This window comes from Bombina bombina, chromosome 6 (genome assembly GCF_027579735.1).
Source record: "Bombina bombina isolate aBomBom1 chromosome 6, aBomBom1.pri, whole genome shotgun sequence".
NCBI lineage: Eukaryota > Metazoa > Chordata > Amphibia > Anura > Bombinatoridae > Bombina > Bombina bombina.
Genome location: NC_069504.1, coordinates 429,999,291 through 430,023,781, shown reverse-complemented (window position 1 = coordinate 430,023,781; position 24,491 = coordinate 429,999,291). Strand labels below are relative to the sequence as shown.

The 24,491-nt window shown below is 37.1% G+C and overlaps 1 protein-coding gene across 2 annotated transcripts in view; it reads right to left on the bottom strand.

Annotated features, from left to right (window-relative positions):
• Nucleotides 1-24,491, bottom strand: part of KIF3A (kinesin family member 3A) — a 132,564-nt gene that overhangs the window by 14,972 nt on the left and 93,101 nt on the right. For both annotated transcript variants that reach the window (XM_053717183.1, XM_053717184.1), the window contains 6 exons: nucleotides 23,779-23,959; nucleotides 15,037-15,147; nucleotides 11,766-11,891; nucleotides 3,853-3,906; nucleotides 3,646-3,714; nucleotides 1,956-2,080 (listed from right to left, as the gene is read on the bottom strand). In XM_053717183.1, the coding sequence (XP_053573158.1) occupies nucleotides 1,956-2,080; nucleotides 3,646-3,714; nucleotides 3,853-3,906; nucleotides 11,766-11,891; nucleotides 15,037-15,147; nucleotides 23,779-23,959 (666 nt within the window). The remainder of the gene's footprint in view (nucleotides 1-1,955; nucleotides 2,081-3,645; nucleotides 3,715-3,852; nucleotides 3,907-11,765; nucleotides 11,892-15,036; nucleotides 15,148-23,778; nucleotides 23,960-24,491) is intronic.

Here is a 24,491-nt window from a genome sequence, read left to right as displayed (position 1 = left end):
AACAGAATTTAAACGTTTACTAGTTTTAGTATCAAGAGGACTAGTTTCCACAATATCCAAAGTAATCAACACTTCTTTTAACAAAGAACGAATATACTCCATTTTAAATAAATAAGTAGATTTGTCAGTGTCAATATCTGAGAAAGGATCTCCTGAATCAGATAGATCCTCATCAGAGGAGGATAATTCAGTATGTTGTCAGTCATTTGAAATTTCATCAACTTTATGAGAAGTTTTAAAAGACCTTTTACGTTTATTAGAAGGCGGGATGGCAGACAAAGCCTTCTGAATAGAATCAGCAATAAAATCTTTGTACATCAGATGTACATTAGATGTTGAAGGAACAGCAACAGGCAATGTACTATTACTGATGGATACATTCTCTGCATGTAAAAGTTTATCATGACAACTATTACAAAGCACAGCTGGAGATATAATCTCCACAAGTTTACAACAAATGCACTTAGCTTTGGTAGAACTGTTATCAGGCAACAGGGTTCCAACAGTGATTTCTGAGACAGGATCAGATTGAGACATCTTGCAAATGTAAGAGAAAAAAACAACATATAAATCAAAATTATCAATTTCTTTATATGGCAGTTTCAGGAATGGGAAAAAATGCAAACAGCATAGCCCTCTGATAGAGAAAAAAGGCAAGAGGCATATAGGAATGGGGTTTTAAATAATGAAAATATTTGGCGCCAAGTATGACGCACAACACAAACAGCAAAAAAAAAATTGCCGCTAACAACATCCGGAAATGACACACTTGCGTCATTGAAGACGCAACCTTGTGAAAGGACTCAACGCCGGAAATGACGAATTTGCGTCATCGAACGTAACTTTGCGCCAAAAAATTACGCGCCAGAAATGATGCAATATACTTTGGCATTTTGCGCCCTTGCGAGCCTAATTTTGCCCAAGAAATTAAAATAACAGTCAATTGAAAAAGACTATACCCCAGGTAAGAAATCCCCCCCCCCCTAAAAAATGCATTTCCCCGATATGAAACTGACAGCCTGCAAAAGGAAATATACTTGAACCTGACTCATGGCAAATATAAGTACAATACATATATTTAGAACTTTATATAAATACATAAAGTGCCAAACCATAGCTGAGAATGTCTTAAGTAAATAAACATACTTACCGAAAGACACCCATCCACATATAGCAGATAGCCAAACCAGTAATGAAACGGTTATCAGTAGAGGTAATGGAATATGAGAGTATATTGTCGATCTAAAAAGGGAGGTAGGAGATGAATCTCTATAACCGATAACAGAGAACTTATGAAATAGATCTCCCGTGAGGAAAACCATTGCATTCAATAGGTGATACTCCCTTCACATCCATCTGACATTCACTGTACTCTGAGAGGAATCGGGCTTCAAAAATGCTGAGAAGCGCATATCAACGTAGAAATCTTAGCACAGACTTACTTCACCACCTCCATAGGAGGCAAAGTTTGTAAAACTGAATTGTGGGTGTGGTGAGGGGTGTATTTATAGGCATTTTGAGGTTTGGGAAACTTTGCCCCTCCTGGTAGGATTGTATATCCCATACGTCACTAGCTCATGGACTCTTGCCAATTACATGAAAGAAGTTTATAATATGAGGTAGGATAAGGAGACATGTCTGTGTTTTTTTTAGGATGGGTGTGATAAGTGACTGCTTAAAAGAATCAGGAAATGTGCCAGTCGTAATTCCCTATTCAAAGTTAATAAGCACTGCTGAGGTGAGCTGGAGCCTTTAATCGTTATGGTTGGGGTGCTTCTCTATACATCAGGTGAATAGTTTTTATCATACAATTGGATCATTTTTAATCTAGGAAATTCTTGCTTTTACTAGTTTTTAAATGGTAATCAATCTATTCAACATTTCTAGCAATTTGTAGCAATTTTACAAATTATACCAGACTGGGAAAACATTATAGAACATGCTTTGTTACGTACCTTCTACCAGTTTTAGGTCTTGACTTCCCCTTTGAAGTTCTTGGCCTTTCCAACTTAAGTAATGACTGACGGAGACTCTCTTCTGTGTATGCCAGGTACACATGAGACAAATCTACTTCAAATGGCTAAAGTGAAAAAACAAAATCAAAACAAAAAGAATGGATTTTTGAAGTTTCACACAGCAGATAATTTGTCAAGTGTATGTGAACAGATAAGGAGACTGACTATCGATAACTAATACTTTATTTGTTGTTGGTTTATTTTTTTGTTTTTTTATTTCTTTTATTATGGAAATGAAACATCTAGTCTAATCTAAACTTGTATTTATTTCTCTTGAGTCTTGGGCTCTAAAGTTCCTATGACTATACAACATATTTTCAGTTTACTTTATTAAAGGGCATGGGGTGCATTTCAATTTTCTTGTAGGTGAAATTGTAATTAAAAGAAATGTCAAAACTCAAATGTGCATAAAACATGTTTACAATATACTTCCATTAGCAAAAATGCTTTTAGCAAAAGTTATTACTGTTTTTTAGTGACATATGCTAAGAGGGCTCATGCACTAGTATTCAAGCTGAGAGAGCAGGTGGTGGTGTGAATTGTGTCTGACGAATTAATTTGTGTCATACAAGCCACTTCAAAATATCTGAGAAGGTGTGATGTTTTATTACTGGCACATGGGCACTCACAGTATATGTACGTATGCTGTTGAAAAACAATGAACTCATGTGCATTTCAGTTTTTACATTTCTTTCCCTTTAAGTACAAATACACCTACAAGAAAATGATTCCCTGTATCTGCCACCATTTCTGTAAAGTAAGTTTCAGAAATCATTTAAAGCCATTTAACTTAAAGGGACACTGAACCCAAATTTTTTTCTTTCGTGATTCAGATAGAGCATGCAATTTTAAGTAACTTTCTAATTTACTCCTATTATCAAATTTTCTTCATTCTCTTGGTATCTTTATTTAAAATGCAAGAATGTAAGTTTAGATGCCGGCCCATTTTTGGTGAACAACCTGGGTTGTCCCTGCTGATTGGTGGATAAATTCATCCACCAATAAAAAAGTGCTGTCCAGAATTCTGAACCAAACAAAAAGTTTAGATGCCTTCTTTTTCAAATAAAGATAGCAAGAGAACAAAGAAAAATTGATAATAATAGTAAAATAGAAAATTGCTTAAAATTGCTTGCAGGTAAAATGATATCTCAGTATGCTATCACTTTGCGTACACACATTTGCTTCCTTATCTTATATCGGTTTGTAAACCAAAGCCTAATACTTTAACAATTCATTAATTATCTCTTCTACACCCCACCAGGAGTGTAAATTATTTTGCTGCCTGTGTTTACATTGCCTGTCAATAACCTGGACTTCAGAATAGAAACTTTTAGTATAGACAGGGACACCACAGGCTAAATCAGCTTTTTGAAATGCCGAAGTAAGGATAAACAATCTACTTGTAAACAATTTAATACACTCCAGCAGGTAAAATAGATCATTGGGAGAAAATTAAAGGGGAGAAAAAAAAATTCTCTATGCTTTCTTTAAAACTATGTGCGATACTTAATAAGGTAATAATATATGAGTTATTTACAAATGCAGTAATGTTCCTATTGGTTGCATAAATATGTCCTTAGACTAGAATAGTATTTAGTTTTGAAAATCACACATAAAATAATGTACTTACATCTTTTTCTTTCTTGTCCGGTATAGGGGTTTGTTTTCTCATATTGTTTCCTGTATATGCAACACATTTCTATATAAGAAAAACAAAACAAAAAACCAAGAATGATTATTACTATATAAGAAAAAAAAAAAACCCCACCAAGAATGATTATTACATTGAATCAGAAAATATTCTGGTAAGAAAAGTATGACACAAAAATATACATACCAATTGCCATTCTCCAATATCTTCATTCCAGTGAACATAATTTTCAACCATTTCCTTGAGAAAAACAAAACAAACAATGCATGAAATAAAAACGCTTATTTATTTAAAAAACAATACCTCTAACCTACCTATAAATCTCTTACTTTAAATTGAGTGAAAGGGAGAAGTTACATCATCTCTGCTAGACCAGGGATATTGAGCTATAAACATAGTTATCCATATAATGTAAGTACCACCGTTATAGAGGCTGAGATTACTTGACATGGCTTAATAATAACAACCAACCATTTTAAAGAACAGGCACATTGATCAGCCAATCATTTTGCAGAATATAGGAATAGCAGGGTTCTCACTCCTGCCTCTCTGGGGGAGTGGAAACACTACAATTTAAATGACAAGAAAGGCAGGCAAAAACATAATTTATGTAAGAACTTACCGGATAAATTAATTTCTTTTATAGTGGCAAGAGTCCATGAGCTAGTGACGTATGGGATATAATACCCAAGATGTGGAAATCCACAGAGTCACTAGAGAGGGAGGGATAAAATAAAAACAGCTATTTCCACTGAAAAACTTAAATCCAAATAATAATTAAGTTTTCTTGAATTTCAAAAAACTCAAATTATAGGCAAAGGAATTAAACTGAGACAACTGCCTGAAGAACTTTTCTACCAAAGACTGCTTCTGAAGAAGCAAATATGTCAAAATGGTAAAATTTAGTAAATGTATGCAAAGAAGACCAAGTTGCTGCTTTGCAAATCTGATCAACTGAAGCTCCATTCTTGAAAGCCCAAGAAGTGGCAACTGATCTCGTAGAATGAGCTGCAATTCTTTGAGGCAGAGACTGCCCGCCTCCAAATAAGCCTTGTGAATCAAAAGTTTTAACCAAAAGGCCAAATAAATGGCAAAGGCTTTCTGACCTTTCCTGGAACCAGAGAAAATAAACTAGAAGTATTTCTGAAATCCTTGGTAGCCTCAACATAGTATTTCAAAGCTCTTACCACATCCAAAGAATGTAGAGATCTCTCAAGAAAATTCTTAGGATAAGGACATAAGGAAGGAACAACAATTTCCCTACTAATGGTGTTAGAATTCACAACCTTAGGTAAAAATTGAAACTAAGTCCTTAAAACCGCTTTATCTTGATGAAATATCAGATAAGGAGAGAACCGACAACTCAGAAACTCTTCTAGCAGAAGAGATAGCCAAAAGAAATAACACTTTCCAAGAAAGTAGTTTAATATTCAAAGAATGCATAGGCTCAAAAGGAGGAGCCTGCAAAATCTTTAAGACCAAATTAAGACTCCAAGGTGGAGAAATAGACTTAATAACAGGTTTGATGCGAACCAAAGCCTGAACAAAACAGTGAATATCAGAAGTTTAGCAATCGTTCTATGAAATAAAACAGAAAGAGCAGAGATTTGTCCTTTCAAAGTATTTGCAGACAAACCCTTATCCAAACCATCCTGAAGAAACTGTAAAATCCGAGGAATTCTAAAAGAATGCCAAGAAAAATTATGATAGCACCATGAAATATAGGTTTTCCAAACCAGATAATAAATCTTTCTTGAAACAGACTTACGAGCCTGTAACATAGTGTTAATCACTGAGTCAGAGAAACCTCTATGACTAAGAACTAAGCGTTCAATTTCCATACCTTCAAATTTAGAGATTTGAGATCCTGATGGAAAAACGGCCCTTGAGACAGAAGGTCTGGCCTTAAAGGAAGTGGCTAAGGCTGGCAACTGGACAAGATTCGCATATCAGAACCTGTGAGGCCATGCTGGTGCTATCAGAAACACATGAGTTTGTTCCATAATGATCTTGGAGATCACCCTTGGAAGAAGAACTAGAGGCAGAAAAATGTAAGCAGGTTGGTAAACCCAAGGAACTGCTAAAGCATCCACCATCTCTGCCTGAGGATCCTTGGAACTGGAAAGATACTTGGGAAGTTTCTTGTTCAAACGAGAGGCCATCAAATCTATTTCTGGAAGACCCCAAATTTGTACAATCTGAAGAAACACATCTGGATGGAGAGACCACTCCCCCGGATGCAAAGTCTGACGACTAAAATAATCCGCTTCCCAATTGTCTATTCCAGGAACATGAATCGCAGAAATTAGACAAGAGGTTGGACTCCGCCCAAGAAAGTATTCAAGATACCTCTTTCATTGCTAAAGAGCTGCGAGTCCCTCCCTGATGATTGACATATGCCACTGTTGTGATATTGCCTGTCTGAAAACGAATGAAAAGTTCTCTCTTTAACAGAGGCCAAGCCTGAAGAGCTCTGAAGATAGCACGGAGTTCTAAAATATTGATTGGTAACCTCGCCTCTTGAGGTTTCCAAACCCCTTGTGCAGTCAGAGACCCCCAGACAACTCCCCAACCTGTAAGACTTGCGTCTGTTGAGATCACAGTCCAGGAAGGACGAGCAAAAGAGGCCCTTTGAACAATCCGATGATGGTCCAACCACCATTACAGAGAGCGTTGAATGTTGGGATTTAAGTAAATCAGTTGTGATATCCGAGTATAATCCCTGCACCATTGATTTAGCATGCAAAGCTGCAGAGGTCTCATATGAAAACGAGCAAAGGGGATCGCGTCCGATGTTCCAGTCATAAGAACTAAAACTTTCATGCACATAGCCACTGAAGAGAACGATCTAGACTGAAGATTTAGACAAGCTAATACCAATTTCATTTGTCTCTTGTCTGTTAAAGACAAAGTCATGGACACTGAATCTATCTGGACACCTAAAAAGGTGACCTTTGTCTGAGGAATCAAGAAACTCTTTTGTAAATTGATCCTCCAACTATGCCTTTAAAGAAACCACACTAGTTGTTTTGTGTGAGATTCTGCTAAATGAAAAGACTGAACTAGTACCAAGATATCGTCCAAATAAGGATACACCGCAATACCCTGCTCTCTGATTACAGATAGAAGGGCACGAGAACCTTCGAAAAGATTCTTGGAGCTGTTGCTAGGCCAAATGAAAGAGCAACAAACTGGTAATGCTTGTCTAGAAAAGAGAATCTCAGAATATGAAGATAAGCATCCTGTAAGTCTATTGCGGACATAAAGTGCCCTTGCTGAACAAAAGGCAGAGTAGTCCTTATAGTCACCATCTTGAAAGTTGGGACTCTTACAAAATGATTCTCTTTCTTTGGAACAATGAATAGATTTGAATAGAACCCCAAACCCTGTTCTTTTAGAGGAACTGGAACAATCACCCCTGAAAGCTCTAGATCTGAAACACACTTAAGAAACTGGACATAACATAACTGGAGGGGAGGTGATATTCAGAACAGGCTGGGTCAGTTAGAAATGAAGTGGATACATATTATGGACAGTTTCATTCCTAATGGACTAAATAAGGATTTCGAAATCCATCACTTTCTGTGAAAGTTTTTTCTGTGAACGGCATAGGAAACCCCAATTGGTTGCAGTAATAAGAAAAAAACAATGGTAAAGCATACATTCTTTATATGAAATAGGTATACGAATACGAATTCAAGAGTGTGTATATATAAAAGTTAGACTTGGATTTTAATTTAAGGCCACTAAATAAAACACATTGTCTCCTATGGATCTATTTGGTCCGAATATGTATATATGCACCATGTGGGTATCAATATAGATATTCCTATATAAATATCGGGAATAATGAAATTAATCGTTTTACATGAAAACAAGATGCAGATTTGATACTTTGTAAAGGAGCAGGGATTTGATGTCTTAGTTTACATTTTGAAAATGTCACGATAGATAGTATTTTGTATTAACTTATTATTGCAATATGTTGCTTTGTCTTAACCATTATATATATATGTACATACATAAATCTATTCGGACAAAGTAAAAGATCCTTGATATTGGTAGAAAAAAGTACTGCAGCGATACTTTAAACAAGATGCCCTTTTTCAAGATGGAGGGACAGACTTCAAGTTTCCATTTTTGTCATCAATTAGAGGTTTAAAAGGACTCATGGACATGCGCACTTTATTCCTTGAAAAAGCTGATCTAAGCGAAAAGTACGTCGGAATTGACACTCTCTTGCGTCTTTACATCTGCTTATACACCTGAGGGAGGAGCGGTCTTTCTGGCACTGGGAAGTGGTGGTTCTAAGCGGTTAAGATTCTGCTTGTCTATCCATCTCCATCCAGGACTGGCATCGACTCTTTTGAGTAATTCTACAGTTATTATTACTCTGTTACCCTTTGTAAGAGGTGTGGTAAAAGCATTTGTGACGCTTTTTATGTATTTTAATAAATATTTGTTTTAAAAGATTTGCCTGAGAGTACTGTTTTCCCACCAGTATAAAAGATTTGCCTGAGAGTACTGTTTTCCCACCAGTATAAAGAGGAAGTGCGCATTTCCCTGAGCTTGGTCATAAGCGCCAACAAATGTGAGTAATCACTCGTTAAACAAGCAGAACTGTTGCACTATAAGTGGTTACAGAGTCACACTATGTTGCATATTTTGTTTCCGTTTTGTCTTGAGAACACACGGAGGATTGCAGAAGAGTGGAGAGACCCTTCCACAAAGAATTATATATCCTTACATATGAACTTTTATTTACGATTCACTCTTTGTATTTCATTATCACATTTATTTTGTATTACTTTTCGGTTGTGATTATTGGCATATTTATTATACACTTAAGAAAAGCCTGAGCCTTCACAGGATTTGTTGGAACATGAGAAAGAAAGAATCTTCTCACGGGAGGTCTCATTCTGAAACCTATTTGATACCCTTGAGACACAACATTCTGAATCCACTGATTCTGAACGGAACCTGAGCAAATTCCCTGAAATAATTTCAATCTGCCCCCCACCAGTTGAACTGGATTGAGGGCCGCACTTTCATGCAGTCTTGGGGGCTGGATTTGGTTTCTTATAAGGCTAGGTTTTATTCCAATTTGAAGATGGTCTCCAATTGGAACCAGAGGCCTTAGGGGAAGGAGTCGTCTTTTGTTCCTTATTCTGACAAAAGAAACGAAAACGATTAGGAGCCTTAAATTTACCTTTAGACTTTTTATATTGAGGTAAAAAAACTCCTTTCCCCCCAGTAATAGTTAAACTGTCCAACCAAAAAGTTGAAGCAGCAGCCACATCAGCCATAGAAATGGCAGGTCTAAGAATATAACCAGAATGTACAGTAAATAAGCTTTCCTTAGATAAGATTCAATCTTCCTATCTAAAGGATCCTTAAAAGAAGTACTATTTTCGATAGGAATAATAGTACGTTTGGCAAGAGTGGAAATAGCCCCATCAACCTTAGGGACTTTTTCCCAAAACTCCAAATTAGCCACAGGTAGAGGATACAACTTTCTAAACCTAGAAGATGGATTAAAAGAAGAACTATGCTTACACCATTCTTTAGTAATCATATCAGAAACAGCATCTGGAATAGGAAAAACCTCAGGAGCAACCTTAGGAGGTTTAAAAACAGAATTTAAACGTTTACTGGGTTTTTTTTATCAAGAGGACTAGACTCTTCAATACCCAAAGTAACCAGAACTTCCTTTAACAAAGAGTGAATATAATCATAATAATAATCTTAAACAGATAGGAAGATTTGTCAATTTCAGAATCTGAATCAGGATCCTCTGAACCAGAGCAATCCTCATCAGCAGAGGACATTTCAGTATGCTGTCGGTCAATACAAAGTTCATCAGAAATATGAGAAGTTTTAAAAGACCTTTTACGTTTATTTGAAGAAAGAATAGCAGACATAGCCTTATCTATAGCTGCAGCAATATAATATTTTACATCTGCAGGAATAATAGGTACATTAGACGTTGAAGGAACAACAGACAATGTATTAGTACTAATAGAAACATTATCGGCATGCAAAAGCTTATCATGACAGATGCCACATAATCGAGCTGAAGAAATAATCAGTTAATTTATAACAGACACACTTAGCTTTGGTAGAACTGTGTTCAGGCAGCATGGTTTCTACAGCAACATCAGAGGCAGGATCAGACTGACATCTCGCAAAATGTAAAAAGAAAAAAACAACATTTAAACAAAATTTCCAATTTCCTCATATAGCAGTTTCAGGAATGGGAAAAAATGCTTATGCTAAAGTAAAATGCAAAAAAATAAACATTAAAGCTCTTGATAATATGAAGAGAACCAGAAGCAATAAAGGAAGAGGGGTAATGTACAAAAACTTTTGGCGCCAAGAATGATGCAAAAGGAAGTTAAAAATAAAATTTTGCCACCAAAACGCAAGTCGCGTCATAACAAGACAAAACAACTTACGTCAACAAAGACGCAGGAAATGACGAAACTTATACCGCACCAAAAAAAATTTCGCGCCAAGAATGACACCATAAAGAATGGCATTTTGCGTCCTCGCGAGCCTAGTTTGCCCGCAAAAATTTTGGAAATTTTAAGTCAAATTGAGAAAACTAGAACCCTAGGTAAGAAAAAAATAATCTTCCCAATATAAATTCCATACTGAAACTGCTAGACTACAGAAAAGGGAAATATACTTAGACCTGACTCTTGGCAAGTATAATTAAATACAAATATTTAAAAGTTTACAACATAAAGTGCCAAACATAGCTGAGAGTGTCTTAAAAAATATGATACATACTTTATATGAAAATGGAGGCAGAAGATGAATCCCTGCGACCGATTACAGAGAGCCCTTGAAAGGATTTCCCATGGGTGAAACCACTAAATCAACAGGCAATACTCCCTTCACATCTCTCTGACAAACACTGTGCTCAGAGGAATTGGGCTTCAGAATGCTTAGAAGCACCTATCATAGAAGAAATCACGCACAACTTACTTCACCACCTCCATAAGAGGCAAAGTTTGTAAAACTGAGGTATGTGTGTGGTGGGAGGTGTATTTATAGGCATTTTGAGGTTTGGGAAACTTTGCCCCCTCCTGGTAGGAATGTATATCCCATACGTCACTAGCTCATGGACTCTTGCCACTTACATGAAAGAAATTAGGAATGAAAGTGCATTACAATGATTTTTTTAAAGTATGCACAATTAGACATTTTGGGCCAGGTTACAAGTGGAGCAGTTTTTAGCACTCCCGCTCGAGTGCTAACTCCGCTAGAAGTAAGCTTTTTGCGCTCGTCGGGTAGCGCTTATAAGTTGAAAGTAAACAGTTTTCGATCTCATGCTAAACCGATGTGTGTAAATAGACAAACTTAGAATATGACGCGCGTGTTAACATATTCCCTCACAGAAGTCAATGTAGCAAAAAAGTGGGGGAAAAAACACCCTACTATTTGTGCACAAACACAATGGCATATTCTAAAGTGCGCTAACCCGACGTGAAAATATACATTTTTCACACAGAAGAACATGTTCTATTTATACATAAATACATATTTCTACTTATATATGATGGTATTTTACTAAAATACATATCTATACAAATATGTGTGTGTGTTGATATATACAGAAATATATAACATATTCTGCTATTTGTTTTCTAACTCCTAAGACCTATTTGTTATAATATAGTGTTATTATGAGTGTAACTGTACATTGTAATTTATTTTTGAAGTGTTTTGTGACACTTTTTTGTTTCGCAAGACAGTTAACCAGAGCTCTGAAGTCGCTGTAAACATTCTAGGATAAGTCGTGACTGCTCTCAAACAATAGCGTTTACTTTCAACTTGTAATACGAGAAGTAAATCCAAACCCTTTTTGCTCGCGCATAACATGTGAACGCACCACTCGTAATCTGGCCCATTATGTGGAATTCATTTTGAGTTTAATATCCCTATAAGCTTAGAAAAACTAGCTACATTTAAATTAAATAAATACATTAAATCTAAAGCTAAAATAAAGAAATTAAATAACAAAACCCCAACCACTGAAACCTTTTACAGCTTGTCTATTGTTATAATTCAAGTAGACATACTAAGGATTTTACCTGATATTCTTGAGGAATAAAACTATCAATGATAATCATTTGTAGCCGAAGCTCTCTACTCAGTTGTCTGATGTTCTCCAACAATCCTTCAATTTCTCTTTGGTGTTCTTGCTGCAGATCTGCCATCTAATTAGCATATTAAATACAAATAAAATATAATATGAACTTTTGTTACTTATAATTCTTACTCTTAAAATAAATAGTATTACTGTATTAAAAAAAAACAATAAATAATCCAATGTAAAATATAGAGAAAAGAGAGAAAAATATAATTTTGTCAATACAATGCTTGGGTATGTGTAAAAGGAGTTAAAATGTGAGAAAATAAGTGAACCCTAAAATAATCACATTTCTTAAAAACACATAAAATTCCACTAACAAAAAGAGATGACTAATATTTCCATAATAGACCAATTACCAATCTGTATAAATGAATCTACATGTAAAACACATCAATATTTCTCAAGTGCTCAAGTGATAATACATATAGATAGCAAGACTTGCCAAACCCATTTTTATTCTTTCATGATTCAGATAGAGCATAGAATTGTAAAGAACTTTCCAGTTTACTTCTATTATTTAAGCTGTTTCGTTCTCTTGGTAGCCTTTGTTGAAGGAGCAGCAATGCACTTCTGGGAGATAGCTGAAAACTAATGACAAGAGGCATATATGTGCAGCCACCAATAAGCAGCTTCTGAGCCTACCTAGGTATACTTTTCAACAAAGGATACAAAGAGAATGAAACAAATTAGATAATAGAAATAGATCAGAAAGTTATTTAAAATTGCATGCACTTTCTGCATCATGAAAGAAAAAAAAATGGATTTCATGTCCTTTAATAACTTTTAAATTCTATCATTACATTTGGACAATAATTGGACATTTCTTTTAACATATTGGTTTGCCAAATCCAGATATTATATATTATATCTATATTAATAATAAACTCGCCAACCCCCAAAGAATATATTATTTAATGGGGGACTTATAACTGCACAATTCCCATGTTTTTTACTTTTTGTGAATTTAAATTCTCGCGTTAAAATAATAATGTATGTATGTATGTATGTATGTATGTATATACTGTATGTATGTATATACTGTATGTATGTATGTGTATATATATATACTGTATGTATATACGTATGTATGTATATACTGTATGTATATACTGTATGTATGTATGTATACTGTATGTATATACTGTATGCATATACTGTATGTATATATGTATTTATATACTGTATGCATGTATATACTGTATGTATGTATATACTGTATGTATGTCTGTATGTATATATGTATGTATGTCTATATATACTGTATGTATGTATGTATGTATGTATATATGTATGTATGTCTGTATATACTGTATGTATGTCTGTATATACTGTATGTATATACTGTATGTATGTATATACTGTATGTATGTATGTCTGTATATACTGTATGTATGTATGTCTGTATATACTGTATGTCTGTATATACTGTATGTCTGTATATACTGTATGTATATATATATATATATATATATATATATATATATATATATATATATCTTATTCTCTCACTCACACATATATTTACCAAGGAAGTATATTGACTATAGCTTGCCATATAAAACACCAGGTTGGATCACATGCTGTATTCGAATAAGACTATAATGTGTGTACTGCCCCTTTTTCATCCATTGGTATTGTAACTTACTTTACTTTTCATTAGTCTGTATACAACCAAAACCTACAAATGCATCTGATTTTAAAGGGAAAGTAAACACCTTGATATTTTTATATATAATCTTTAGTTATGTGCATTGAAACAACAAATAATTTTAATTATTTATTTTGCACTCATTTCATGTAATTTAGCTCTGAAAATTGAGGAATTTCTTGGTCTTAGAACTTGGAATGCACCTGCTGACTTCTCAAGGCTAACCCGGGTACATACATGTCCCTAATTGGCTTTTTAAGATAGCAACTACAAAACAATTCACTTTATACTAAACTTTATTATAGTAACTAGCTTTGTTGTCTGCAGACTAAAGCCAGATTGGCTCCTCCAAATAAGGCAAATAGTGGGTGGAGTTTAAAGAGGATGTTAATTTATTAAAAACATTAAGCCTTGGCTGATATTTTATTCTATAGCAACACAACAGAGATGTTTTTTAATTACAAGGCGTTTACTGTCTTTAATTCTATTATATTGAGTATGAATTAAACACACACACACACACACACAAATAAAACAATATATAATAAATGAGAAACCTATTTAAGTTTTTTTCTGGAAGGAAGTTATACTGTACATATTGCTGCACATGCCACGATTTATTTCTTTTTATTCAGCTGATGGATTTCTTTTTTAAAACTTTATATTTCACAAATTACTGCTCGTTTTTTTTAACCAAAGAAAAAACACACCTCAAATAGCATAAAAATTGGTGCCACGTGTGATGCTGTAGGTTAATCTTTTCTCACTGATACATTATTTTTATTTTTTTAAACAATTCCAAAAAATACTTCACTTTTTCAACATTTGTAATCACTGAAGGAGCCCATAAAACTAGTAAAAGCTGCAATTTTGTTTGTTATACATAGTCGCAAACACAGCTGCAATATAGTGCTACAGACACTCTGTGACAGCAGAGTCTGCAACTATGTATAACATTTTTTAAAGCATTTTTACAAACACTTGCCTGATGGCTAAGGACACATGCATGCTTCTGAGCTCACATAGGATTACTCTTTAACAAAGGAGAACTAATTGATAATAGAAGTAAATTGGAAAGTTGTTTAAAATTACATGCTCTATCTGAATCATGAAAGTTTAATGTTTACTTTACTGTCCCTTTAACATATATAAAATGATCCTGCTATTTTACTATCAATATTTAAAGAAACATGAAACCCTAATTTTTGTTTCATGATTCAGAGAGCGATCATGCAATTTTACACAAATATACATATTACGTCTATTATCAAGTTTTGTTCTCCTGGTATCTTTTTATGAAGAGCATACCTAGGTAGGCTCAGGAGCTGCTGATTGTTGGCTGCATATATATGCCTCATGTTATTGGCTCATTCATGTGCATTGATATTTTCTCAACAAAGGATACCAAGAGAACCAAATAAATTAGATAATAGAAATAAATTGTGTTCTAAATCATGAAATACATTTTTTGGGTTTCATGCTCCTTTAAACAAGGAGGAGAAATAAGGAATAAACCACAGAATGTGCGGGTGTCTGTAAAGGTTAGCAGACAGTAACTTACTTCAGATTTTGCTGCCATAAGCATTGTCCAAACCTTCTTCAGCTTTTTGGTTTTGCCTTGTGCCTCCTCCTGTAAGCTTGTGTATTTTTCTTCAATATCCAAACGTTCTTGCTATAAAAAACAAAGTAAAAAAGAATCAACCAAAAAAATGCTGACCAGGCCGTGTGAACGCTGAGGTTTTAAGTATTATAAATATAACCGATTAAAGAGTAAACCAACATTTCTGTGTTTGCATTGTCCATATTTCCCCACTCAAGAGCTTATATAACTATATCATGCAACCAATAATAAGGAAGCATTACTGTGACGATAGCCATAAGCTGACCAAGTATCTCTTCTTCCCATTGACAAATTACACATTGTTTCTTACATGGGACTATTACTGCTATATAATATAAATATTTTCTTTGTTCCCTATTATAAAAGGTCCATTGAATACAGTCAAATTTAATAATCGATGGACACACAATAACAGGACAATGCAATAGCACTTACTTTGACTTTGAAATGAGCAGTAGAATGTTTTCTGGCAAATTTCAAAGTAAATCTAATTTTCCCTCCCCCTGTATCATGTGACCGCTATCAGCCAATAAAACAATGCATATAAATATATGCTGTGTGCGTATAAAAAAAATGTGCATATTTTGATCATGGGAATATTTTGGAATTTTTTTTTTTTTAATTGCATGCATTATCTGAATCATGAAATTTTAATTGTGACTTTAGTGACCATTTAAATTATTTATATATTTTTTTTCTATAATTGGACATCTGTTCCTAAAGGCCCTAAAAGCTGAGGCGACAATGGACTATGCATAATTGCATGCAGGTCACGAGGAGGGGTGGAACTGATTCTTACAGAAGTAGTTGGGTTGGCTGATTTGAATAGCCAATAGAATTTTAGTAGCTCTCATCCTATTGGCTGATTTGAATAGCCAATAGGATTTCATTAGCTCTCATCCTATTGGCTGATTTGAACAGCCAATAGGATTTCAGTAGCTCTCATCCTATAGGCTGATTTGAATTTCAAAAATCAAATCAGCCAATAGGAATGCAAGGGACGCCATTTTGAAAAGGCTCACTTGCATTGAAGATTCAGTGTACGGCGGGGACCGTATGAAGAGGACGCTCCGCGCCGGATGTCTTCAAGGATGGACCCACTCCGCGCCGCCGGGATGAAGATAGAATATGCCGCCTGGATGGATGAAGACCTCGCCGCCTGGAGGAAGACTCTGCCGCCTGGATGTCCAGGCATGAGAAACTGTAAGGAGATCGTCGCGGGTTAGAGTTAGGTTTCTTGGTTTTTTTTAGTTTTTTTTGGTGTTTTTTTTTTTTAGATTAGGGTTTGGGCTTTATTTAAAAAGAGCTGAATGTCCTTTTAAGGGCAATGTAAAAGAGTTGAATTCCCTTTTAAGGGCAATGCCCATACAAATGCCCTTTTCAGGGCAATGGGTAGCTTAGGTTTTTGTTAGAGTTAGGTTTTTTATTTTGGGGGTTGGTTGGTTGGTGGGTTTTACTGATGGGGGGGTCTTTGTATTTTTTTTACAGGTAAAAGAGCCGATTTCTTTAGGGCAATGACCTACAAAAGGCCCTTTTAAGGGCTATTGGTAGTTTATTGTAGGCTATTTTCTTAATTTATTTTTTTTATTTGGGGGGGGGCTTTTTTATTTTTATAGGGCTATTAGATTAGGTGTAATTGTTTTTATTTTGGATAATTTTGTTAGTTATTTTTTGTAATTTAGTATTTTTTATTTTTTGTAATTTTAGACTTAATTTTTTTTAGTTGTGTTAGGTTTTTTTTTAATGTTTAATTTAGTTTATTTAATTGGTAGTTATTTTAATTTTAGTATAATAGTTAGGTTAATTTATAGTTTAAAAACTTAGGTTTTTACAATTCCACAGGTAAGTTTTTATTTATTTTAAGATAGGGATATTGTAATTTTAATTTAAAGTTAGGGGGTTGCTAGGTTTAGGGGTTAATAGTTTAATTTATGTTTTTGCGATTTGGGGGGCTTGCGGTTTAGAGGTTAATAGAATTTAGTGGCGGTGATGTGGGAGGCCAGAGGTTTAGGGGTTAATAACTTTATTTAGTGGCGGCGATGTCGGGGAGCGGAGGAATAGAGGTTAATAACGTATATTAGTGGTGGCGTTGATGGGAGCGGCATATTAAGGGTTAATACGTTTTAAATAGTGTTTGCGATGCGGGAGGACGGCGGATTAGCGGTTAATAGGTAGTTTATGGGTGTTAGTGTACTTTGTAACATTTTAGTTATGAGTTTTGTGAAACATTTTTGTTGTGCAAAACTCATAACTACTGCACAACTTGTAATACTGGTGCTATGGAAATCCCACGCAAAAACGTATTTTTTTTGAGTGCGGGATTGACGTTGCGTTACAGGCTAAAATGCTTGAGGTATAGCTATACCTACAAGACTCGCAATGGCTGCTTTACTGTTTTTACGCTGAAATTGCAATTTTTTCAGCGTTAAAACCGTAACGCACAACTCGTAATCTAACAGATTGTTATCTTTGTTTAATTACACTATTGCATATTTCATTTCTCTTGTTAAGTGTGTTCAGTCCATGGGTCATCCATTACTTATGGGATATATTCTCCTTCCCAACAGGAAGTTGCAAGAGGATCACCCAAGCAGAGCTGCTATATAGCTCCTCCCCTCACATGTCATATCCAGTCATTCTCTTGCAACCCTCAACAAAGAAGGAGGTCGCGAGAGGAGTTGGAGTTTTTACTTAATTATTCTTCAATCAAAAGTTTGTTATTTTAAGTGGCACCGGAGTGTGCTGTTTTTTCTATCTCAGGCAGTATTTGGAAGAAGAATCTGCCTGCGTTTTCTATGATCTTAGCAGGCGTAACTAAGATCCACTGGCTGTTCTCGACATTCTGAGGAGTAGGGTAACTTCAGAAAAGGGGAATAGCATGCGGGGTCCCCCGCAAATGAGGTATGTGCAGTACAATATTTTCTGGGAATGGAATTGACTAAGAAAACACTGCTGTTACCCATATGATGTAAGTACAGCCTTAAATGCAGTAGTAGCGACTGGTATCAGGCTGATAAATGTATGCGCAGTTGAGTTATTTTCTAGGGACTAGAATTTGACTGAGAAAATACTGTTAATACTGAAATAATGCTTAAGCCTTATCTGCAGTAGAAGCGACTGGTAGCAGGCTTACTGATAACTTTGCATGACATTGAAAAAGTTTGTTTTAAAACGTTTACTGGCATGTTATTCGTTTTGTGAGGTACTTTGGTGATAAATCCTTTTTGGGCATGATTTTTTTCCACATGGCTAACGTATTTTTCTGCATAGAAACCGTTATATCAGGTATCCCACTGTTGTAATATGAGTGGGAGGGACCTTTTCTTTGCGCAGTTAAAATTCTAGCACAGTCTTCCTGCTTCTTCCTCCTTGATCCAGGACGTCTCTAGAGAGCTCAGGGGTCTTCAAAATTCGTTTTTGAGGGAGGTAATCAGTCACAGCAGACCTGTGACAGTGTGTTTGACTGTGATAAAAGCGTTAAATCTTGATATCCGTTTTTTGGGTATTGAGGGGTTAATCATCCTTTTGCTAATGGGTGCAATCCTCTGCTAATTAATTCATTTACCGTTAAGAATTGTTGACTAATACTGAATTAGTTCTTTGTTATTCAACTGTGTTTGTTAAAAGCGCTGCAGCGTTTTTTATATTGCTTGTAATTTTATTGAAAGTAATTCCAAGCTTGCTAGCTTCATTGCTAGTCGGTTTAAACATGTCTGATACAGAGGAATCTGCTTGTTCATTATGTTCAAAAGCCGATGTGGAGCCCAATAGAAATATGTGTACCAATTGTATTGATATTACTTTGAATAAGAGTCAATCTGTACCGATAAAGAAATTATCACCAGACAACGAGGGGGAAGTTATGCCGTCTAACTCTCCTCACGTGTCAGTACCTTCGTCTCCCGCTCGGAAGGTGCGTGAGATTGAGGCGCCAAGTACATCAAGGCCCTTACAAATCACTTTACATGATATGGCTAATGTTATGAAAGAAGTATTATACAATATGCCCGAGTTAAGAGGCAAGCGCGATAGCTCTGGGTTAAGGACAGAGCGCGCCGTTGACACGAGAGCCATGTCTGATACTGCGTCACAATTTGCAGAACATGAGGACGGAGAGCTTCATTCTGTGGGTGACGGTTCTGATTCGGGGAGACCGGATTCAGAAATTTCAAATTTTAAATTTAAGCTTGAGAACCTCCGCGTGTTGCTAGGGGAGGTGTTAGCGGCTCTGAATGATTGTGACACGGTGGCAATCCCAGAGAAATTATGTAGGCTGGATAAATACTATGCGGTACCGGTGTGTACTGACGTTTTTCCTATACCAAAAAGGCTTACAGAGATTATTAGCAAGGAGTGGGATAGACCCGGTGTGCCTTTTTCCCCTCCTCCGATATTTAGAAAAATGTTCCCTATAGACGCCACCACACGAGACTTATGGCAGACGGTCCCTAAGGTGGAGGGAGCAGTTTCTACTTTAGCCAAGCGTACCACTATCCCGGTGGAGGATAGCTGTGCTTTCTCAGATCCAATGGATAAAAAATTAGAGGGTTACCTTAAGAAAATGTTTGTTCAACAAGGTTTTATATTACAGCCTCTTGCATGCATTGCGCCTGTCACTGCTGCAGCGGCATTCTAGTTTGAGTCTCTGGAAGAGGCGATTCGCACAGCACCATTGGATGAGACTTTGAGCAAGCTTAGAACGCTTAAGCTAGCTAATGCGTTTGTTTCGGATGCCGTAGTGCATTTAACCAAACTTACGGCTAAGAATTCCGGATTCGCCATACAGGCGCGCAGAGCGCTATGGCTTAAATCCTGGTCAGCAGATGTAACTTCTAAGTCTAAACTACTGAACATTCCTTTCAAAGGGCAGACCTTATTCGGGCCCGGCTTGAAGGAAATTATTGCTGACATTACTGGAGGTAAGGGCCACACCCTTCCTCAGGACAGGGCCAAATCAAAGGCCAAACAGTCTAATTTTCGTGCCTTTTGTAATTTCAAGGCAGGAGCAGCATCAACTTCCTCCGCTCCAAAACAGGAAGGAACTACTGCTCGTTACAGACAGGGTTGGAAAGGCAACCAGTCATGGAACAAGGGCAAGCAGGCCAGAAAGCCTACTTCCGCCCCTAAGACAGCATGAAGACAGGGCCCCCTTTCTGGAGACGGATCTAGTGGGGGGCAGACTTTCTCTCTTCGCCCAGGCTTGGGCAAGAGATGTACAGGATCCCTGGACGTTGGAGATTATATCTCAGGGATACCTTCTGGATTTCAAAACTTCTCCTCCACAAGGGAGGTTTCATCTGTCAAGGTTATCAACAAACCTAGTAAAGAAAGAGGCATTTCTACAATGTGTACAAGACCTCTTAGTGATGGGAGTGATCCACCCAGTTCCGCGAACGGAACAAGGGCAAGGGTTTTACTCAAATCTGTTTGTGGTTCCCAAAAAAGAGGGAACCTTCAGACCAATCTTAGACTTAAAAATCTTAAACAAATTCCTAAGGGTTCCATCGTTCAAGATGGAAACCATTCGGACCATCCTACCCATGATCCAAGAGGGTCAATATATGACCACAGTGGACTTAAAGGATGCCTACCTTCACATACCGATTCACAAACATCATTATCGGTACCTAAGGTTTGCCTTTCTAGACAGGCATTACCAGTTTGTAGCTCTTCCCTTCGGGTTAGCTACGGCCCCGAGAATTTTTACAAAGGTTCTGGGCTCACTTCTGGCGGTACTAAGACCACGAGGCATAGCGGTGGCTCCGTACCTAGACGACATTCTGATACAAGCGTCAAGTTTTCAAAATGCAAAGTCTCATACAGAGATAGTTCTAGCATTTCTGAGGTCGCATGGGTGGAAAGTGAACGTGGAAAAGAGTTCTCCGTTACCACTCACAAGGGTTCCTTTTCTAGGGACTCTTATAGATTCTGTAGAGATGAAGATTTACCTGACGGAGTCCAGGTTATCAAAGATTCTCAATGCTTGCCGTGTCCTTCACTCCATTCCAAGCCCATCAGTAGCTCAGTGCATGGAAGTAATCGGCTTAATGGTCGCGGCAATGGACATAGTGCATAGTGGACTGCATCTCAGACCGCTGCAACTATGCATGCTAAGTCAGTGGAACGGGGATTACTCAGATCTGTCCCCTTTGCTAAATCTGGACCAGGAGACCAGAGATTCTCTTCTCTGGTGGTTGTCACGGGTTCATCTGTCCGAAGGAATGACCTTTCGCAGACCAGATTGGACGATTGTAACAACAGATGCCAGCCTACTAGGCTGGGGAGCAGTCTGGAACTCCCTGAAGGCTCAGGGATCGTGGACTCAGGAGGAGAAACTCCTCCCAATAAACATTCTAGAATTAAGAGCAATATTCAATGCTCTTCTAGCTTGGCCTCAGTTAGCAACACTGAGGTTCATCAGATTTCAGTCGGACAACATCACGACTGTGGCTTACATCAATCATCAAGGGGGAACCAGGAGTTCCCTAGCGATGGTGGAAGTCTCGAAGATAATTCGCTGGGCAGAGTCTCACTCTTGCCACCTGTCAGCGATCTACATCCCAGGCGTGGAGAACTGGGAGGCGGATTTTCTAAGTCGCCAGACTTTTCATCCGGGGGAGTGGGAACTTCACCCGGAGGTATTTGCTCAACTGATTCGTCGTTGGGGCAAACCGGATCTGGATCTCATGGCATCTCGCCAGAACGCCAAGCTTCCTTGTTACGGATCCAGGTCCAGGGACCCGGGAGCGGTGCTGGTAGATGCACTAGCAGCCCCTTGGGTTTTCAACATAGCTTATGTGTTTCCACCTTTTCCGTTGCTACCTCGACTGATTGCCAGGATCAAACAGGAGAGAGCATCGGTGATGCTGATAGCGCCTGCGTGGCCACGCAGGACCTGGTATGCAGACCTAGTGGACATGTCGTCCTGTCCACCATGGTCTCTACCCCTGAGGCAGGACCTTCTAATTCAGGGTCCTTTCAACCATCCAAACCTAATTTCTCTGAGGCTGACTGCTTGGAAATTGAACGCTTGATTCTATCAAAGCGTGGGTTTTCGGATTCGGTTATTGATACATTAATACAGGCTCGGAAACCTGTTACCAGAAAAAATTACCATAAGATATGGCGTAAATATTTATATTGGTGTGAATCCAAGAGTTACTCATGGAGTAAGGTTAGGATTCCTAGGATATTGTCCTTTCTACAAGAGGGTTTAGAAAAGGGCTTATCCGCTAGTTCACTAAAGGGACAGATTTCTGCTCTGTCTATTCTTTTACACAAGTGTCTGGCAGAGAATCCAGACGTCCAGGCCTTTTGTCAGGCTTTGGCTAGAATTAAGCCTGTGTTTAAATCTGTTGCTCCTCCTTGGAGCTTAAACTTGGTTCTTAAAGTTCTTCAGGGTGTTCCGTTTGAACCCCTTCATTCCATTGATATTAAACTTTTATCTTGGAAAGTTCTGTTTTTGATGGCTATTTCCTCGGCTCGAAGAGTCTCTGAGTTATCTGCCTTACATTGTGATTCCCCTTATCTGATCTTTCATTCAGACAAGGTAGTCCTGCGTACTAAACCTGGGTTTTTACCTAAGGTTGTTTCTAACAGGAATATCAATCAAGAGATTGTTGTTCCATCATTATGTCCTAATCCTTCTTCAAAGAAGGAACGTCTTTTGCATAATCTAGACGTGGTCCGTGCCCTGAAGTTCTACTTACAGGCAACTAAAGATTTTCGGCAAACTTCTTCTCTGTTTGTCGTTTACTCTGGACAGAGGAGAGGTCAAAAGGCTTATGAGACTGCTGGACAGCAGCCTCCTGAACGAATTACAGCTCATTCCACTAGAGCTGTGGCTTCCACTTGGGCCTTTAAGAATGAGGCCTCTGTTGAACAGATTTGCAAGGCTGCAACTTGGTCTTCACTTCATACTTTTTCCAAATTTTACAAATTTGATACTTTCGCTTCTTCGGAAGCTGTTTTTGGGAGAAAGGTTCTACAGGCAGTGGTTCATTCTGTTTAAAGTTCCTGCCTTGTCCCTCCCATCATCCGTGTACTTTAGCTTTGGTATTGGTATCCCATAAGTAATGGATGACCCGTGGACTGAACAGGCAGTGGTTCATTCTGTTTAAAGTTCCTGCCTTGTCCCTCCCATCATCCGTGTACTTTAGCTTTGGTATTGGTATCCCATAAGTAATGGATGACCCGTGGACTGAACACACTTAACAAGAGAAAACATAATTTATGCTTACCTGATAAATTTATTTCTCTTGTAGAGTGTTCAGTCCACGGCCCGCCCTGTCTTTTTTGAGGCAGGTTCTAAATTTTAAATTATAACTCCAGTCACCACTGCACCCTATAGTTTCTCCTTTCTCGTCTTGTTTCGGTCGAATGACTGGATATGACATGTGAGGGGAGGAGCTATATAGCAGCTCTGCTTGGGTGATCCTCTTGCAACTTCCTGTTGGGAAGGAGAATATATCCCATAAGTAATGGATGACCAGTGGACTGAACACACTACAAGAGAAATAAATTTATCAGGTAAGCATAAATTATGTTTTCTTTCACAATAATTTTTTTCTCTCTCTCTATCTCTCTCATTCTGTTTTCAATGAGCATTTGGCATAATTTAAAGAAAATGTAAATAATAATTTGCCTTTTATAATTTTAATGCCATTGGTGTCTCACAAATACCTCTTTTTCTTCTAACTCTTTACGAAGCTTCTCAGCACGTTTTCTACGCTGTTCGAGTTCCAAATTTGATTCATCTAGAAGTTTCTCTTGTTCTTCTGCTTTGGCCAGCAGGTCCACACCTCCAACAATGACCTTTTTCTCTAATGTTGACAACTTTTCAAGAAGAGATTGATGTTCTTGTCTGAAGACAGAAAAAAGGTAATACAACTGAAGCTTGCAGGTTTCACCAACCAGAATACGAAATACTCCTGTAAAATTTAGCACTTTTTAAAACCTCAATTAAACTATATTATTACTATTAGTATAGCACAGAACTACACGAAGAATTCCGCTAACACTATCAGCTTGTTACACCATCGGCTTCGCACTCTAATGATATCCATACTGAATCAAAAACATTTAATAGGCACCTTCTTGCATGCAGATATCTGACAAGAATACATACTTTACAAGACATATAGGACTAGATTATGAGTGGCATACTAACTGTTGCACACGAGCGATATTGGATTTTTTCAGCTTTTTGTACACAACGGAAATAGAGCGCATAGTATGAATTGAAATTAAACGCATTCACTGAGCGCAATCAAATTTAACATATAAACACATATACATTTGTTTTTAATTAATGGGTTGTTGTTTTTTTTTTAATCTGCGTTATTCATTTGTATCTAAAGTAATTATTGTTTATTAAAAATGTATGTATATTTCTT